Raw genomic sequence first — 18,673 nt, 5'->3', positions numbered from 1 at the left:
GCAATTAAAAAATTAAACTGAAATCTATCCAAAAAGGCATTTTTTTGTTGCTTTTTAGGAAACTGAAGATCCATGAAGCACCTGAAATAAATCGTTCCCAGTCAAGCTGTTTTACTAGCTTAAAACAGACCTTTTAGTCAAAGGAAAAGCACAGAATTTCTTTTTCTAAACTTCATGCAACTAATAAACACTGACCAACCAACTACTTGGGGTGAAACACTAGAGGAATTACAATTCAAATTAACAACAAAAAAATAAGGACTCCATTAGCATTACTGTTATTCAACATTTTTTTTAGAAGTCCTAGCCCCCAATACAGTAAGAAAAAGAAACAGGCATAGATGTTGAAGAGGAAAAGTCAAATTTAGTAGCTACCCAGAAATCTCAGAGAACCTATTAGAAAACTAAGTGTTTAATAACACGACCACTTAAAAGAAACAAACATGAAAAAGGACTAAATACCTTAAGAATAAATGAATCAATAATTGAATAAGACTTAAATGAAAAATGATGTCAACAGAGATGCAGTATAAGAAGCTCTTGGCACTTCTTAAATTAATACATTTTAAAATTTATGCTAAATTTCATCTTTTTTTTTTAAGAGTTTTTAAAAAAATATTTTATTTATTTTTGAGACAGAGAGAGACAGATCATGAGCAGGGGAAGGGCAGAGAGAGAAGGAGACACAGAATCCAAAGCAGGCTCCAGGCCCTGAGCTGTCAGCACAGAGCCCAACACGGGGCTCAAACTCACAAACCGTGAGATCATGACCTGAGCTGAAGTCGGACGCTTAACCAACTGAGCCACCCAGGCGCCCCATGTTCATCTTGAAAAAGTATGCTGTGATGGTTAACTGTACCAATTTGACTAGGTTAGGGTGCCCAGTTGTTTGGTCAAATATTCATCTAGATGTTCCTGTGAAGGTCTTTTAAAAATGTGATTAACAATTAATAGCATTTGAATAAAGAAATACCCTCCATAATGTGGGTGGGCCTCAACCACTCAGTTGAAGGCCTTAAGAGTAAGAACTTAGGTTTCTTGAACAAGGAATTCCCAAGACAGCAACATAGAAAACTTGCTCTGTAGAATTCAGACTCAAAACTGTAACATTAACTCTTACCTAATAAACTTCCAGCCTGCCTTCTGCCCTACAAATTTCAAATTTGCCAGCCTCCACAACTGAGTCAAATAATTTCTTAAAAATCAACCAATCTCTCTTTCTCCCCTTTCCCTCTGTGTGTGTGTAAGCAGTATTTTCCCCTGGAGAATACAGATTAATACATATGCCAAAGAAAGTCTGAAAAAGAAGCAGAGCGGGGTGTGTGTGTGTGTGTGATACTTGGAAATGAGATACAGAATATAGTATAGAAGCTGCAAGTATTTAAATTGTTATGATACAGAAATAAACATATTAGCTGTGCACAATAGAATCCTAATGTCCACAAATAGACACAGAAACAAATGAGAATCCGGAATTCAGTGTATGACAAAAATAGTGAGGGAGAATTGGCTATTTCCAAAAAATTCGAGATTTAACTGTCTTGAACCATATTCTAAACTAGGTTCCAGATGGAATGAAGAGACAAACATAGAAAACAAAAATATAAAACTACCAAAATATTAAAAAAAAAAAAAAAAATCCAAGCGGGAGAGTTTTCCTAAACTCTGAAAGAGCAAACACAAATCTGTTCAAAGCAGAGAATTGCTTCCCCTTTTACTTTAGAACTTCCTGTTTGCTATTTTTCTTCCCTATTAGCACGTATTCCTTTTCTACTTATGTATGTTATTTGTTTTGAGAGAGAGCGTGTACGAGCAGGGGAAGGGCAGAGAGAAAGAAAGAATCCCAAGCAGGCTCCACTCTGCCAGTGAAGAGCCCAATGCGGAGCTCAGACTCCTGAACCATGAGATCATGACCTGAGCCAAAATTAAGAAGTGGACGCTTAACTGACTGAGCCACCCAGGTGCCACTATTCAAACTTCTTTTAATCAGTAGTTGTTCATAAATCACTAAGATATAATGACAACCAGTATATACCAAATGCATTCTTTTTTGTTTAAGTGGGCTTCATGCCCAGTGCAGAGCCCAATGCAGGACTTGAACCCACAATTCTGAGATCAAGACATGAGCTAAGATTGAGTCGGACACTTAATCAACTGAGCCACCCAGGCACCCCCAAAATGGATTTTTAATTTGGACTACCAGCAATAAAGTTATTATATCTTAAAATTAAAATCTGGAAAGAATAAAACATTTTAGAGATGATTAAACTAAAAATTATCACTTCGTTCTAGGGTTTTCAAATATTTTTGCTTTTGCAGTGAGACCTGTAAGATGAAATCAAAGTTTATATAGTCATAAACCCAATAAATACACAAGACATAAAACAGCTAAGATAGAGTTGCTTGAGTTAACATTTCAATGGGAAGCTCTAAGCTGTGCAAATTCAGCACATCTATGCCCTTACTAGCTCAGCTCCTTAAACATGCCTATGGCCAACAAAGTTGGAAGATACTGAACAAAACTCTCAAGTTATACATATTGTAACTAAGTTTTAACAGCAAAAAGCACAAGGTAACTTAATTGTCTATCAATAGAGGAATGGCTAAACTGTGACACACAGATGTAATAGAATATCCCTAATAAGCACTCAGTAAAAATGTAGAACTAAATCTACTAACCTTAACAACAAAGAAATAAGATTAAGATAAAAACAAGCAAGTTAAAAACTGTATATATTTTCTTTATAATATTTATAATTTATATTTATAACATTTATAATATTACCTATTGTGTGACATACAAACATATTATGACCAATAAAGAAAAATATATCCATGGGAAATTAGTTTGGAAAAGAGTAGTTATCTCCCAAGAATGGGGGTTAACGGTGAAAGCTTTCCTGTTTTCTTTTCCATTTCCTTTTTACTGGAAATTTTTGTAAAGAGTATATATTACATTTATGACCAGGAAAAATAATCAATGTTTTGATATTGAGGGGGAAAATTCCTCCAACCAAAAAAACAACAAAATGAACAATCTAGAGAGAAAGTAGAGAAGAAGTAACTTCCACATTCCAAATTGAGTGGTCTAAACAGTTAAGGTGGGTTGAGTGAAGCCTACCTTGTCAAATGCAGTTTTTTGCTCAGGCGGGGGGAAAGCAGCTTTTTGTTCAGGTGGCTGTGCAGGAGCCGTCTTTAACTGAGCCGTGATAGCCTGGACCTGCGCCATCACAGCATTGTCAATGGCGGGAGACTGTGGTTTTGGAGGTTGCTGAAAAGTCTGAAGGATCTGCTGAAGCTTAAAAAATGGGAAAACTGATAAACCACATAGCAAAGTATAATCATAGTATCAAAAGTTAATTTACTGAAGAGAAAAAATTCTTAAAGGTGACTCAAAATAGCGTAGGCACAAAGTAAACTGGAAAAAGAAAACACCTTTTAGTAATGGTTAAGTCTGTTGTAAATATCAGGGATTGGGGTCACTTAAGGTTAAAAATATATGCTGACACCCCAAAGGCAGAAAATGATGGTCAAAAAGAGAAAATACATTGAACTGTAAACAAGGTAAATAAACGTTTTCTAGAAAAATGTAAAATTCACCTCCAATCCAAATAATTTTGAAGTTAATTGGAAATGCTAGAATTATGAGCAACAATACCAACCAGTCAGCAGTTCTGAGGTTCTCTTCAAAGAGGTATTGCCATTTCTCAGTATGTGGCTCCCTTATTTTTCACCTTTCCCACATCTTCTCTATTTATCCCTATTCTATTACCTTCCTACTGAAGGCTTTTCCAGGTGAAAAGTAGAAATATTTCCTCCCTTGAATGTCCTCACTAGTTAGGAAAGGAAAATCAAAACTGACAATAGTACCTAACTGCAAGGAATTTAATCTCCAGACAGGTAGTTTACCTGTTGACCTTGAGTTGTCTGAAACAGTTGGGCCACAGCAGCAAAAGCATCAGAGCTAGGCAACTGTGGTACAGATGGTACAGAGTTTGTAGTGGCTTGGGGGGGTTCAGAAGAAACTTTAACTGGAGGTGGAGGTGAGCCTAAAAAAGAAAAGGTCATTAAGACCTACAAAAACTTTAATCTACACATTTTCCTTTTTGAACTCCATTAAGCTTTTTTACTGTAACAACATTCCATTCATTTTAATATATAGTAAAAACACAGATCGTGGTACTACAGCAAATACTGAAAGAGCATATTTTTACTAGAAATAACAATTATGGAAAGTAAACCATAACTTCCAATTTCTTTTTTATGGAAAAATTCCACCAGTACAAACAGACTTCAAACTTCACATGCAGAAAAAGTTGTAACATTTTCTAAGCTCACAGATATATTTGACCATACCTTCATTATTAGTAACATTTTCTGGTACTGGAGCGGCATTACTAGTTCCTGCTGCCATGTCCAAAAGAGGCTGAATAATTTCAATTTTGAATACTCCATTTTTTTGCCAAAGGTTCAGCACGCGAACTATTTTACTCTGTGTAACAAAACATGAATATACAATAAATATTTGCATAAATAATGTATTATACGTCTTACTAAAAAAAACCAAAAAATCCCAAGGCTAGTATTTCTGTACTAAATCTATTTCACAAACAGAAAAAAAAAGTTATCTTCAGAATTACAACCTGGTTAAAAACTACTCTGATAAAGTAAAAAACAAAGAAGGGGAAAAAAAGGGGGGGGGGGGAGGGAGAATCAGAAAAGAAATATAACCTGGATAATCCAAATAATAATAAAAAATGTATTTGAAATTTTCATTTCATTTATGATTACAAAAAAATGCCATCACCGACAAAAAAAAGTTATCTGAGGAAAGTAAATGAAGTGAAGAAGCATTTCTTCAGGATAATTATAACAGTTAAAATATTTACGAAGCTGATCTGTAACTGATAGGTAAGTAATCTTATGGAGCAATAAATATGGAGAGCCAGAGATGTGTTATTCATGGGAGTAACTCTTATGTCCTACTCAAGATATGATCTTTTCTCCTGTATACTTATCCCATAAGAATACTCTTCCAAGAACATAAATACAATATCTACAACACTCAAATTTATATACTATTTACTGTAAATGTCCTCATTCTTCATTATTCTGAGTAGATTTAGCAGTGTATTTCTCCCACCTACTGGGAGTTCTACTATAAATGTCTGTAAAGATTTTCTACCTTTCAACAGTACATTGTACAATCAGCCATAAATACAAGGAATTAAATACTGTAGTCTGATTGCTAATGAATACCATTTATGCTCTAGCATCTCTACAGGCAGGAGAAAGCCATCAATTATCGGTCCCTTTCTTCTGCAATGAGCAACAATATGAGAGGAGTACTGCCTTCCTCCACTGTAGAATTTATCACTCAACAACAAGTAAATCTTTCCAACAATGTCTTCTTTAAAGTAAGATGGTGCTCCTTTTTCAACAGTACAACATTCCTGAAGAACTTCACAAGAAATTAAACATGAGATGACCACAACAGAAAACACTGGATTTTGTTTCAAGTTCAGAGACCACCACATAATTCTAATAGTACAGTACATTTCAAATACATAATATAAACAGATTCAAATAAATATAGAAATAACACTACAAGTTTTAATGTAAAAATGATTTTTACTATACCTTATCTTCAGATGGGCAAAGATATAAATATTGGAATGTGGCAGTTATGTTTTTAGAGAATCTTGGCCCAAAAACATCTTTATCAGTTCCAAACTGATGACGAGACTGTCGCACAATTGAGTCAATTACATATAATCCTGGAACCTTGTACTCTGGTTTACACTACAAAGGTAAAAATGTAAAGTCAATACAAGAAAAGCAAAATCACAATTTGACACGCATTTATCTCCCTTTTATAGAATTCTATATATCCAATGAGTGTTTCTATCTAGAAAGTGCCTGAATATTTAGCTCTTATTGGCTAGATTGTCAAAGTTCACAGATCCATACAGAACAATCAATTATCTTGATACTTCAAATCCCCAATAATTTACATTGCCCTCTGATCCTTCTATCTCCCCACAATTTCCTGGAATCAACATTACTTTACCAATCCCTAAGCCACTTCCATACAAATCCACTTATTATGATACCTCCTACTCCAACTTATCCTGATTAAAAAATAATTTTTGCCTTTTGAAATTATTAAAAAGATCATTTTAATAGCATCAATTTTAATTCTACTAAAGCATAGTACCAGCGAAAACAAAAGCTAAAAGGAGATACCATTTTTGTCTTATCAAATCAACAAGAAAAGAGACATTTATATACATTTCTGGTGGTACAATCTTTCTGGAAGATGATTTAACAATAAAAGCAAAGCCTTATTTGATCCAACCATTCTACGTCTAGAAATTTACCATAAGGAAAACAATTAAGATGCATCTAATTTTCTCTTTAAGGACAGCCACTGAAGTGAAACGTCTAACAACACAGAACCAGCTGGATAAACTTTGGAAACAATCATGTGATGGAATACTCTACAGATGTTTATGATAAATTTAGTGGGGAAAAACAGGTTATCAATGTCACCATTTTCCCTTTTATGAATGTACATGTACACAATTAAAAAATGAGTAGATCCAGATATAAATATCAAAGTCATTTGGGGTGGTGGCATGCAGGTAATTTTAATTTTTTTCTCTTTTACTTATTTACACTTTGATGTGCTACTATAAAAACTTCTACTGGCCATTTTTTTGGTCTACTGGGACTCTAATTCTCATCTCTTAGCTAGTATTCAAAGACCATGGATCAAAGACAATGCCACACACATTTATTAGTATATACCACACGACACAGCTCCAGGTTGGGGAAGAAGACAGAGAGGTTTAAGTATCCGTTCTCAGTCCTCTGGTGAGACAGATGTGTGCTAATCACATGGTTATAAAACCAGATACAACTGTGAAACTGAAAAATGATTTAATTATGACAGAAGCAGAAAAAAATTAGAAAGAAAAACTTTACAAAGTGATTTCATTTGAAATACTCCAGGATTAGTTAAATGTCAACAAAGTAGACAGGGCAAACAGCAGAGGAGGAATGTCAGGGAAGCATCCAGCACAGTACAAAAGACTGGCTGAGTACCTACCTCACACTCAGTGCTCAGTCAACAGTACTGCTATAAATTTGTTTTTGTTTTGTTTAAAAACAAACTCAAGCCTAGTGACAACTTTTTTTTGTAGAGTGGGTTTAAAAGCAAGCATCCAGATTACAATGAAAAAAGTAAATTACAAATACTGATAACTAAAATGAGGTAATAATGAAATGAATAGTTACCTTTTTGATGAACTTTTCTACTATTTGAACTACATGCTTATAAAGCTGAAAAGAATTAGAAGAAAATTACTAGTTTACATATTTCCACATTTTCAGTAATATAGTTAGAAAATACTTGAAACCTTAAAATTTGCAAAATCTGAATAATTCTCAAGATAATAGTGAGTGAACCATGAGAAATAATCCTTAGTCAACAAGTGAATATAAATCAGAAAGAAATTAAGTGAAACAGAAACTACTAGGGTGCCTGGCTGGCTCAGTCAGCTGACTGTCCGACTCTGGATTTAGGCCCAGGTCATCATCTCATGGTTAGTGGGATTAAGCTCCTTGTCTGACTCTGTGCACTGATAAGGGAGAGCCTATTTGGGTCTCTCTCTGCCCCTCCCCTACTCACACACTCTCTTTCCAAATACATAAACAAACATGAAATAAATAAATAACACAGAAACTACACCCCCCTCCCTTGGAAAAGAAGTTCCTTTTCTTAGATTTTTAATCAATAAGCCTTAATAAAGCAGTGTATCAAGCAACTTTATGAGGGATAAGAACAGTGTAATAAAATAATAGAAACACCTTTGATTCTACTCTCCATTTCAGTTAATTCAACTTTCTGAGTCAGTCTCAGTCTCTCTCTCTCTCTCTCTCTCTCTCACACACATACACAGGCAACTATGTGAGGCAACAGATGTGCTAATTAGCTTGACTGTGTTAATCATTTCATAATGTATGTATGTATCAAACTACCATGTTCCTCTTTTCTTTTTAATGTTAAACAATTTTGAGAGAAAGGGAGAGAATCCCAAAAAAATCACTCAGCGCAGAGCCTGACACAGGGCTCGATCTCACAAATGTGAGATCATGACCCAAGCCAAAATCAAGAGTCAAGTGCTGAACCAACTGAGCCACCCAGGAGCCCCAAACCATCATGTTCTGTTCTGTCCAATTCTATTCTTAAATATATTCGATTTTATTTGTCAATTATACCTCAACAAAGCTTGAAACAATATAAAGGGGAGATACTATAGAACAACAAAAGGAAAAAAGCGGGTTTTGAAATAATATGTTACAACGCAAATACACTGTACTTTATTATCATACACCTTCAGCAAAAGCTAGTTACTGCTCTCTGATTCAGGCCTAAACTAACAGGTTGAATTCTCATGTTTAACAATATTTTCAAAATTTCCAAAAAAATTTTTCAAATTAAATATTTTTACTCTTACCTTAATAGCTTTAATAGCAGCTTTAGTGATAAGAATCATCTTGGCTCGAGAGATGGGAGGTTTCATATCCATAAGTGAAAAGAGCTTAAAAAAAAAAAAAAACGAAAATAATTTAAAAATTAAAGGTAAAGTTAGAAGTCAATTCCCAGTTCTACAAAGACACTGTAATTTATTAACTAAAAGAATAACAAACTTTGGAAACTAAGTTTAAGATTTTAGCTAGTAAAGAAAATCCAAGCACTTTTCTATATAACCTGCATCACCACTAAGAAAATACAGTGGGGAAACAATATTAAACATTAGCAAAGAAGAAAAAAAAAACATTAAGAAATTCACAAAATCTGTAACTAAAATAATTGCAAAGTTTTGCTGAAGAACTCAAAAATGATTTGAACAGAAACATACCATGTTCCTGGACTGAAAGCTATAATCTGACTCAATATTTAATGCAAACCTTACTGAGATTTTAGAGAACTTTAAATAATTCTAAGGTTCATTTGGAGAAAGATTCATTAAATCAGGCAAGACATTTAAAATCCTGGAATTCACAATTTCTTGGATTAGTCAGGAATGGCACCATACTGAACAAATCCCATGACAGTAAATCCAACAATCAGGTGCTCCCCATGAGATTTAACCACCCATGTATATACTCCTTCCCCCCAAAGTTTAAATCGAACCAAGACATAATGAGAGCCCACAGAGGGTTATAAAGACAAAACCCTGACATGAAGAAGCTTATATCTAGCTTCTTAAATTCTTCTTCTGCTTTTTTTGTTTGTTTGTTTAATCATGGGCAAAACACTCACTTAAAACTTCTAAAAACATATTTTGAAGTAAGTTTCAGGGATTTATATGAATCATATTTCCTTCCATTTTCATCTAAATAATGTTGATATTTCAAATATGGAATCTCTAAAGACACAGACCTTTACTAGACCACTAAGAAGCTAACCTAAAGGACAAAGTCTCTCTTCATACGGTAAACACTCCTACCTGGTAGGGTATCCTAAAAATTCAGAGAATTTTCACAGCTTTTCAAAACTACAGACACAAAGGGACTACAGGTAACAGTAATATTAGAAAAGGTATGGAATGACAGATACAATCAATACAAGAACCAGACTTAAGACTTAAAACTCTGGTTTAAGCAGAGAAAGAATTTTTCCATAAGCAGTATTAAGATACAGAAAATAGGAGAAATACAAAGACATTAAGAAAGGAATTTTGTTTTCAAAAAAGTGGTTCTCTAAATAAGGTCATGATTCTTTATTATTTACCAATGTAATAAAAATTATCCTTGAGAACAATGCTCACTAACAGAAAACAATTAGAAAGGAGACAGTAATCTTTGAGATTATATAAACTAATGAGAAATTAAAAAAAAAATAAAAGATAATTTAAAGTATGACAACTTAAATGCAAATTCTAAAAATGTAGGGCACCTGGGTGGTTCAGTCTGTTAAGTGTCTGACTCTGGGTCAGGTCATGATCTCAGCCCTGCACTGGGCTCTAGGCTGTCAGCCCAGAGCCACTTCAGATCCTCAATCTCCATCTTTCTCTGCCCCTCCCCCACTTGCACACCCATCTCTCAAAAATAAAACATTAAAAAAAGTTCTAAAAACGTGAATGTAAAATTCTAAAAATTTTTAAAATGAAATATATAGCATGCATTTATAAAGGATATATTCTGACCATTTATGAGTTTAAAAACTTACGAAGAATTAAGACAATTTATTATTACTGTTGTTCTATTTCCTTCTCTGTACCTTAAAGCAAAGAAAAGGAACGCAAAAAAGTTTATATATGGATCTTAAGAAAGAACAACAGTGAAAACTACTTCTCTGGTAATTAAAAGCTTGGAGAATCATATTTTCATGAAGCCTGAGCCAAAGCTAATATTCATTTAATGTACTGAATAGCACTTCTTATTTCAGCAGTAAGCAACTTGCCATAGAAAAAAACTCAGCCAACAGAGCACACAAGACAGATCAGCGTACCTTTTGATAAAATGCTCCATAATCTATATTTAAATTATAACTTGTTAAAAAAATTAAAATACAGACTATATCATAAAGTAGTATAACCATTCAAGCAAAAGAGCAGCAAGAGAACCTCAAGTGCTATCCATTATCTAAGAGACAGTGAAAAAGGTATTATGTTAATACATTTCAGGAAGAAAAGATGACTTGGGAAGAGGAGGGAACCAACATTTGTGAACTACTATGTACAAGGAAGATTTAAGTTTAGTGGTACATAAATTTATTTAGTTTCACATTAACAACTAACAGATTCTCTTATACCTGTTTTGAGATGATACTCAAAAGGGTTACATCTGTTTTGGATGATGCCCAGGGAATGGGTGTGAACTAAAATTTATAGATTTCATAGCTCACAATTCCCAATAGCATACTCATACCCTTAATAAAATGCTGCTTATTGATTAAATACATACCACATCATTAACTATGATGGGGAACACAGACAAAATATCAAACACGCATTTATGCCTGTCTATATGCATTGTTTTGACTCAGGAGTAATGATGAAACACACTGAATTTAAATTCCAGATGCCTACTGAAATTCAGGCAGACATGAGAATACGGATCTGGAACACAAAAGATCCAGGCTAGAAACTGGAAAGTCACAGAATCAAAGCCATGAGTATGGGTGAGGAGAAATTTGTAGTTAAGAAAACAACCAAGAACATATAAGCTAAGGTATACCAAAAATTCCTGTGTGGTACAGAGAAAGGGGTTGCAAAAATGAACACCAGGACAAACGCCAAAAATTAAAGGCATTTGGCATGGTCAAATGGTATTAAGAGGTGCAAACCAAACCTTGTTCAGTTTGACTATGAGGTGGCCGAACAGATATGTTTCTGAAAGTGATTTCAAAGTCCAACCGGTAAAGTGGCAGGTGAGGAGGCAGAAATGCAGTTTTGGATCATTTTTCACTAATGTAATGAATCTCTGAGAGCTCAGAAATAGCAAACTAAGTGTCTCGTACACAGAGGAGGCAGAGCCCTGTTTCAGTGCTTTACAGATGACCACCCTTAAATATCTCTTATTTGTGAGCACTGTAATCCTTCTATAACATTTAAGTTTCTTTTTAGATGCTCTTTCCTTTACAAATGCCTTTCTTAAACCTTAAAGCTGTACATCTGTATTTATATAATTTATGAAGAAAAACACTACAGGCAGATACAGAAGTTTCAAAACTGGAGGTTTAAAAATTACCTTTTAAAAGCTCAGTGAATGTTAGCAATATTTTATTGACTTCTTCAAAGCACAAATTTATCCATCAGTCTACCTTTTTTTTTTTTTTTGAGACAGAGCGCAAGGAGGGGAGGGGCAGAAAGAGAGAGGCACAGAGGATCTGAGGCAAAGTCTGTGTTGACAGCAAACAGACTAATGTGAGGTTTGAACTCACAACTGTGAGATCATGACCTGAGCTGAAGTTGGACACTTAACCAACTGAGCCACCCAGACACCCCTTTCAGTCTCTACTTTTGCAAAGCAAAAAGGTCCCTAGTATCCAGATCAATGCCTTCACTGGAAAAAGAGACTCAGAAATTATGCTGAAATCGATAGACTTTACTGTAACTATGAACACTGGCACTATGTATTTAAATAGAAACACCAATAGCCTTTATGATAGTTAAATATTGTAGTTCCATTTTACAGATGAGAACACTGAGGCACAAAAGTTCAAGAATAGCTAGAAGTCATAAAGCTAATTAAGTGGTAAATTCAATCTGTGGTCTACCACTGCCCAAAGCTCAAGTTCTTTCCAATAACTACCTAAGAATAAGCAAATTATTTAATTAATACTATAATACATTACCCCAGTGGAATGAACAATACACAGATATTAAAGACGATAAACACTGTATGACTAAAAATATATACATATACACACATGCATGCATGGAGACCCAAATGAGAAAGTAGACAAAAATATAATTGTTACGAGGAGTTGGACTCAAAAATTTTTTAGTAACAAAAAAAAAAGTGACCTAGAGATAAAGGGATGTGCCCAGACAAGCAATAAGAGGCAATGTACTGTCCTTAACTGGATCTAGAGCGAAGCTGAAATTGAATAATCTTAGAAAAGAAAGAGTTAACTGAATGTTGGCTGAGGAATCTCTCAGAAGCACACAAACTTGTGCTGACCTAAGACTCAGATTATACTTACTGAATGAATTTTTAAAAACAATAAATTTCTGTTTAAGTAATGATCAGAACATAAGATCAATAATCAACTGTCTGGGAAATCCTGGCTCCACCACTTGCTATAAGAAGTTGTTCCTTCATCTGTAAAACGAAAATAATAGCCACTACATTTAGAGAAGTTTAACACAAACAACACATTTAAAAAGCACTTAATGCAGCACCTAGCACAAAGTAAATACAAATAGATGTTACCTATTATTACCACCACATATAATTTGGTTGAAAGGAGAAAACAATCCTGGAGATAATCCAAAGTAGGGTTTTTCAAACTGTGGGTTGAAGTACATTAGAATAAAAATATACACAATGGATGTGACACAACTTTTTTAGTGGAACAGAGTAAAAAATACAATAGCATAATGCACAGCAAAGGTAAGTACTATTTGGTGAAACTTCTTAGTTTTGTGTGTGCCCAAACACCTGACTCTACATAAAATTTCAAGTCGTACCACGGGAGTGACAGTCAAAAATTGTGAAAGGCAAGGACTCAGAGAAAAATTATTTTGTTTCCAAATGAGGAAAATACAGCCCAAACTAACTGCTGTAACCTTTCAATAATAAACAGATTCCTTAAACCACGAACACATTTCTTACAAACTGCAGGAAAACAGCATCATCAAGTTAGAAAAAAAATTTCATATTTTTCAATCAAGTTTAGAATATGCAGTATATTCAGAGTAGAAACAAGGGTAGAGATAATTCAGGCTCTAGTTATTTCTGACCAACATCCAGTCTCAGCCAACAAGCCTCAAGAAAAAAAATCTATTGGCTGTATATAAAAGCCTGAGAACCATAAAATTCAGTATAACTCCAACAAACTACTAGTGAAAAAGAAAAAAATCAGACGTTGTGGTATTCTGGAAAGAGTCAGAAAGACCTGGTTTTGATTCTGGGTCCAGCCATGTAACACAATTCTGGGCAGATTACGTAACCTCTGTAGGGCACAGTGTCCTCCTATGTAAAAACGACATGGTGGTTATCTACTTCAGAGGTTTCAGTGAGAACTGAATTAGTTCTTGCACATGGAATGACTAGTGTTATCACCTGCAACAGGGCAGGTGCTCAATAAATATTCCTAGGAGCAGCACTCTCCCTACTATTACAGCCTATATTCACAATTAATGTAATCTGTCAATGAAAACAACTATGTCAAAGCAGCCAGAGGAAACCATGCAATTCTCTAATATAAAATAGCAGACGCAGTAGGCCGATAAAGGTACAAGACCCCCTTGGAAGGCATCAGTTGGAAAAAAATACGTGTCAACAACAGACTGAGTTTGGCTTTTTGCCCTGTCACTAGCTAAATGACTATAAAAAATATAAATGTGAATATAGTCTTGCAACATGCCTGATAGACAAAGTAGTCTGCAAATTATTAAGAATCATTCATCAAAAACTCTTATTTCAATAAAGAATAGTTTCAGGAGAAGGTAAAGAATAAGAATATTTGGCCTGTGACACCTGTAGAATTCAGTTTGAGGCAGTCAAAGTAACAAGATACTCTGCTATTCACTAACAGTATAAACTTTGACAAATTTAGTTAACTTCTTTAAACTTCAAGGATTTTTAAACATGAAAAGGGGGACTAATAGTATACATTACATCTTATAAGGCTGTTAGGATTAAATGAGATAACACACAGACATCTCAACCTAGTAACTGACACATAAGTAGCTCACTAAATAAAGCTATACAATGTCTGAGAATCTTTGCATCTATGACTGCATTTAGAGAAAACTTCTCTGTAGTGATGGTACGGTAGTATCAAAGACTCTTAAAGCTGTATAGCACCTTAGTATCTAATCCAGTACTCACACCGAATTTAGAACCACTTTTATAGTACATCTGCAGTTCCCGCCTAGTGACATAAGGCTTAATAACTCATAACTAATCAGCTCCAGTGGTTACAAGAGCCTCCTGTGAAGTAACCCTGAATCTCCCTTCTGATACCTTCCCTCTCCTGTTCCAATTCTGCACAATATTTATCTCTCTCATGATAAAATATTCAAAGGTAACTAAACCGACTTCCCTTCCACCTATCTTCTTCAACTATTAAATGGTATTTCTTGATCTATTCTGGCTCTTTTTTTTTTTTAATATTTATTTTGAGGGCAAGCAAGAGCGAGCGAGCGAGCGAGCACAAAGGGGAGGGGCCGAGAGAGGAAGAAGAGAATCCCAAGCAGGTTCAGCGAGGTCTCACGACCCTGGGATCATGACCTGAGCTGCAATCAAGAGTTGGATGCTTAACCGACTGAGCCACCCAGGCGCCCCCTGGCTAATTTCTTTTAAGTATGATACCACCAAATGGACACTGTCCAGATATATTACTGTGTTAAAGGAATCTAGTGTATTTTCTTAGTTTCCTATTTCTGCAAAAACACATTACCACAAACTTAGTAGCATAAAAGCAACACAAATGCATCTTGCAGTTTTGGAGGTCAGAATCTCTAGTCTGAATTGAGGTGATAGCAGGGCTACATTCCTTCTGGAGGCTCTAGGGCAGTATCTATTCCTTGGCTTTTCCAGCTTCTACAGGGTGCCTACGTAGACTCCTTTGGCTTACGGTCTCCTCCTCCATCTTCAAAGACAATGGGGTGGCATCTTCTTCCATCCTCCCTGACCTCTGTGTTTGTTGTCACATCACTTTCTGATTCTCCTCCCTCTTTTGTGTAAGGACGCTTGGGATTACATTGGGCTCATCTAGATAATTCAGGATAATTCACCCATCCTAATTAATATTCTTAACCTAATCAAACCTTCAAAGTCTCTTGTAAGGTAACATATTAACAGGTTCCAGGATTCTGAAGGGGGGGGGGGGGCTTATTTATGATCTCCAAAAACAGCAGTGCTTAATCCATTAACTCACATCTATAATCAACCAAAACCCTCAAACTGTTTCCAATGGAATCTCTCTCAAAACTAGATCTTCATGTTGACTTTATGTTGGTTTCAGACAGTCCTTTCAATCTACTCAGGCCATCTGGAAATAATTTTCTGCCACTTGATGTAGTAGCTACTCCAATCAGCTCGTAAATTTCATTAACGTGCTTTATATGCCTTCCTCCAACTCAATGTTTTTAAAAATAAGAACAGGACCTACTTGTGGGATGACCCTGATATTCCCTGGACACTGCCAGTCAGCTAAAATTCATTTAACACTCCATCCTGTCTATATTTTTCTAATTTATTCATAATGAAATCACGACAAACATCTTTCTGAAATATTTGCTTTACAGTCCTCACTACACAAAACACACTTCACAAAAGAAAAAAGATTAATGTATTCTGCTCTGAATTGTTAGTGAATCTGTTCTGACTCCTAGACTAGAAATTTCTAGTTGTTCATAAAACAAACTAACAACCATCAGAGATGAAAGTTACTGGCATTGAGTCTACAATTTCTGGAATATGCCTTTTCCTATTTTTTTAAAAAGATCTGTCAAAGCAGTAAAAGAATCAGAAGATCATTCTAGTCTAAGTAATTCTTCTAACCTTAAATCCCTCAATGTTTTCTTTAGGAATCATTCAATGGCATACTTACCACTACCTTTTCTCCCCTAAACTTTAAAATATTTGCTTTCCTAACATTTATTTTATAATGAATTATATCGATTATACATGTAGTATTCCTTCCTTCCTATTATCACCTCCAAGATGACAAATTTTGCCTTAAGCTCCTGTTATTAATACTTAACTACAAACTTTAAAGAAAAATATGAATGCTTCCAAAAGGAAACACGTACACTTACAGGCTAGTATTCAAATCTTCCTCCTGATAGATGCAGATATCAAAGCATTTAATTCTAGTCTTTCTTCCTCTTCATTCGACTCAATGTATCAGACACATGAGCTTCAACCAAATCAAGTTAACTCCAACATAACTTGAATGTTTATTAGTAACATATAAACACTTTACAGAAGTACACATCAAATTTCCTAACAGAAGATAATTAGGAAAAAAAACTTTAAAATCCTCTTTTCTGCAAAGATGCTTTGTCTATCTAATTACAGCCTGAAGATAACTCTGTAAAAAAAAATTCTTACTGCTGGAACAATTAGGAAAGGGATAGTTTACAGTTCCTTTTTACTTGGCATTTCACTTTATGCCTTTATATACACTTTACCAAATGTTTGTTGGAACTAATACTTTCGTAATACTGGGTAATTCAGGGGCACTTGGGTGGCTCAGTGGATTAATTATCTGACTCTTGGTTTTGGCTCAGGTCATGATCTCACAGTTTGTGGGTCTGAGCCCCATATCAGGCTCCGTGCTGACAATGTGGAGCTCACTTGGGATTCTCTCTCTCCCCCTCTCCTGCTCTTTCTCTCTCTCAAAAGCAAATAAATAAACTTAAAAAAAAAAATACTGGGCAATTCAACATGATGGGGGAGGAGTTGGGAGGTACAGAGGGTTGCAAAACCACCACACATTAAACAATGCCATTCTGCCAACTATGCCATTCTACCTGAAAGCAGAACACGTACAAGATGGTGAAATTGAAAAATATGTACAGGAAAGTAACTCAATTAACAAAGAAAACCCCAATAGCTGATTAATAAATACAGAAAAAAAGTTCAACCTTACCAATAATCAAAGAAGTACAAAGTAAAACAAACAGACACAATTCTTCAATTATCTAACTGGCACAAAGGTAGATCAGCATCAAGCAAAGGCGGCACTGCCCTCTGCTGATGAGACCTAATTGGTGAGCTTTAATTCCAGAAGGAAATTTAAACCTATGTACCAAGAACTAAAAAATGTCAGTATCTTTTAAACTAAGAATTCCACTTCTAGAAGTTTATCTAAAACAATAATCATTTGCACTCAAATCTTCCATGATTTGAAAATTAGAAAAAATATTAATGGTATTCAGTGGGATATTTTCTTTTATTTCCTAAACTTATATACTTGTATTAATATTAAAATTGAAATACTCAAACCCATTGACTTAAAAATGAAAAACTTTGTATGAAACAAAGTTTCTCAACTTTTGATTATAAATATAAGTAAATAAATAGAACCATCGTTATCAGATACGGCTTATTCATTACTTAAACCTTGTCTTTGAAATTAACACTTATATCCAAGTCAATGGCTTGTAAATCTTTAATAAAATTTTTCAGAATTATTAAAATATTTAAAAATCAATTTTAGATTTGTTCCTTTAAATCTTTATAATAAGGGATACCTTGTGGATACAAAACCCAAATTTAAGAAATCACTGTCTTTAGTATAGACTTTGTTGACCTTTGTGCATTAAACAAAGTATCCCTTTGGGGTGCCTTGGTGGCTCAGTCGGTTGAGTGTCCGACTTCGCTCAGGTCATGATCTCACAGCTCGTGAGTTCGAGCCCCGCGTCAGGCTCTGTGCTGACAGCTCGGAGCCTGGAGCCTGCTTCACATTGTGTCTCTCTCTGCACCAACCCACTCGCATTCTGTCTCTGTCTCTCTCAAAAATAAACAAACATTAAAGAAAGTATCTCTTTAATTACTGACATACACTTCACTGCCAAGCAAATTGTATTTACTTTCTATAAAGTCAAAAGTCCTTTGAAACCCAAATGATTAACCAATTTTCCACTTGCTTAGAGGAAAGTATACAGACAAGACAGTCTGGCATTAATATGAAATATTCTTAAGATGGAGCAAACTTACAAGGCTTTATTTTTTTTTTTAATGTTTTATTTATTTTTGAGAGAGAGAGAGACAGACGGACAGACAGACCGCAGGTAGGGGAGGGGTAGACAGCAAGAGGGAGACACAATCCAAAGCAGGCTCCAGGCTCTGAGCTGTCAGCAAAGAGCCCAACGCGGGGCTTGAACTCATGAACCAGTGAGATCATGACCTGAGCCAAAGTCAGACACTTAACCGACCGACTGAGCCACCCAGGCGCCCCTACAAGGCTTTTTAAAAC

At 35.0% G+C, this 18,673-nt stretch overlaps 1 protein-coding gene across 3 annotated transcripts in view; it reads right to left on the bottom strand.

Moving 5' to 3' along the window:
* Positions 1–18,673, bottom strand: part of SCAF4 (SR-related CTD associated factor 4) — a 59,957-nt gene that overhangs the window by 28,343 nt on the left and 12,941 nt on the right. For 2 of the 3 annotated variants that reach the window (XM_027041735.2, XM_027041737.2), the window contains exons 2-7: positions 8,523–8,606; positions 7,300–7,344; positions 5,641–5,802; positions 4,357–4,492; positions 3,910–4,049; positions 3,122–3,298 (exon numbers count right to left, since the gene is read on the bottom strand). In XM_027041735.2, the coding sequence (XP_026897536.2) occupies positions 3,122–3,298; positions 3,910–4,049; positions 4,357–4,492; positions 5,641–5,802; positions 7,300–7,344; positions 8,523–8,606 (744 nt within the window). The remainder of the gene's footprint in view (positions 1–3,121; positions 3,299–3,909; positions 4,050–4,356; positions 4,493–5,640; positions 5,803–7,299; positions 7,345–8,522; positions 8,607–18,673) is intronic. The other variant, XM_027041736.2, reaches the window with a different exon arrangement.

This window comes from Acinonyx jubatus, chromosome C2 (genome assembly GCF_027475565.1).
Source record: "Acinonyx jubatus isolate Ajub_Pintada_27869175 chromosome C2, VMU_Ajub_asm_v1.0, whole genome shotgun sequence".
Lineage (NCBI taxonomy): Eukaryota > Metazoa > Chordata > Mammalia > Carnivora > Felidae > Acinonyx > Acinonyx jubatus.
The sequence above is the reverse complement of the archived record's forward strand: the minus strand, read 5'-3'. Positions and strand labels throughout refer to the sequence as shown.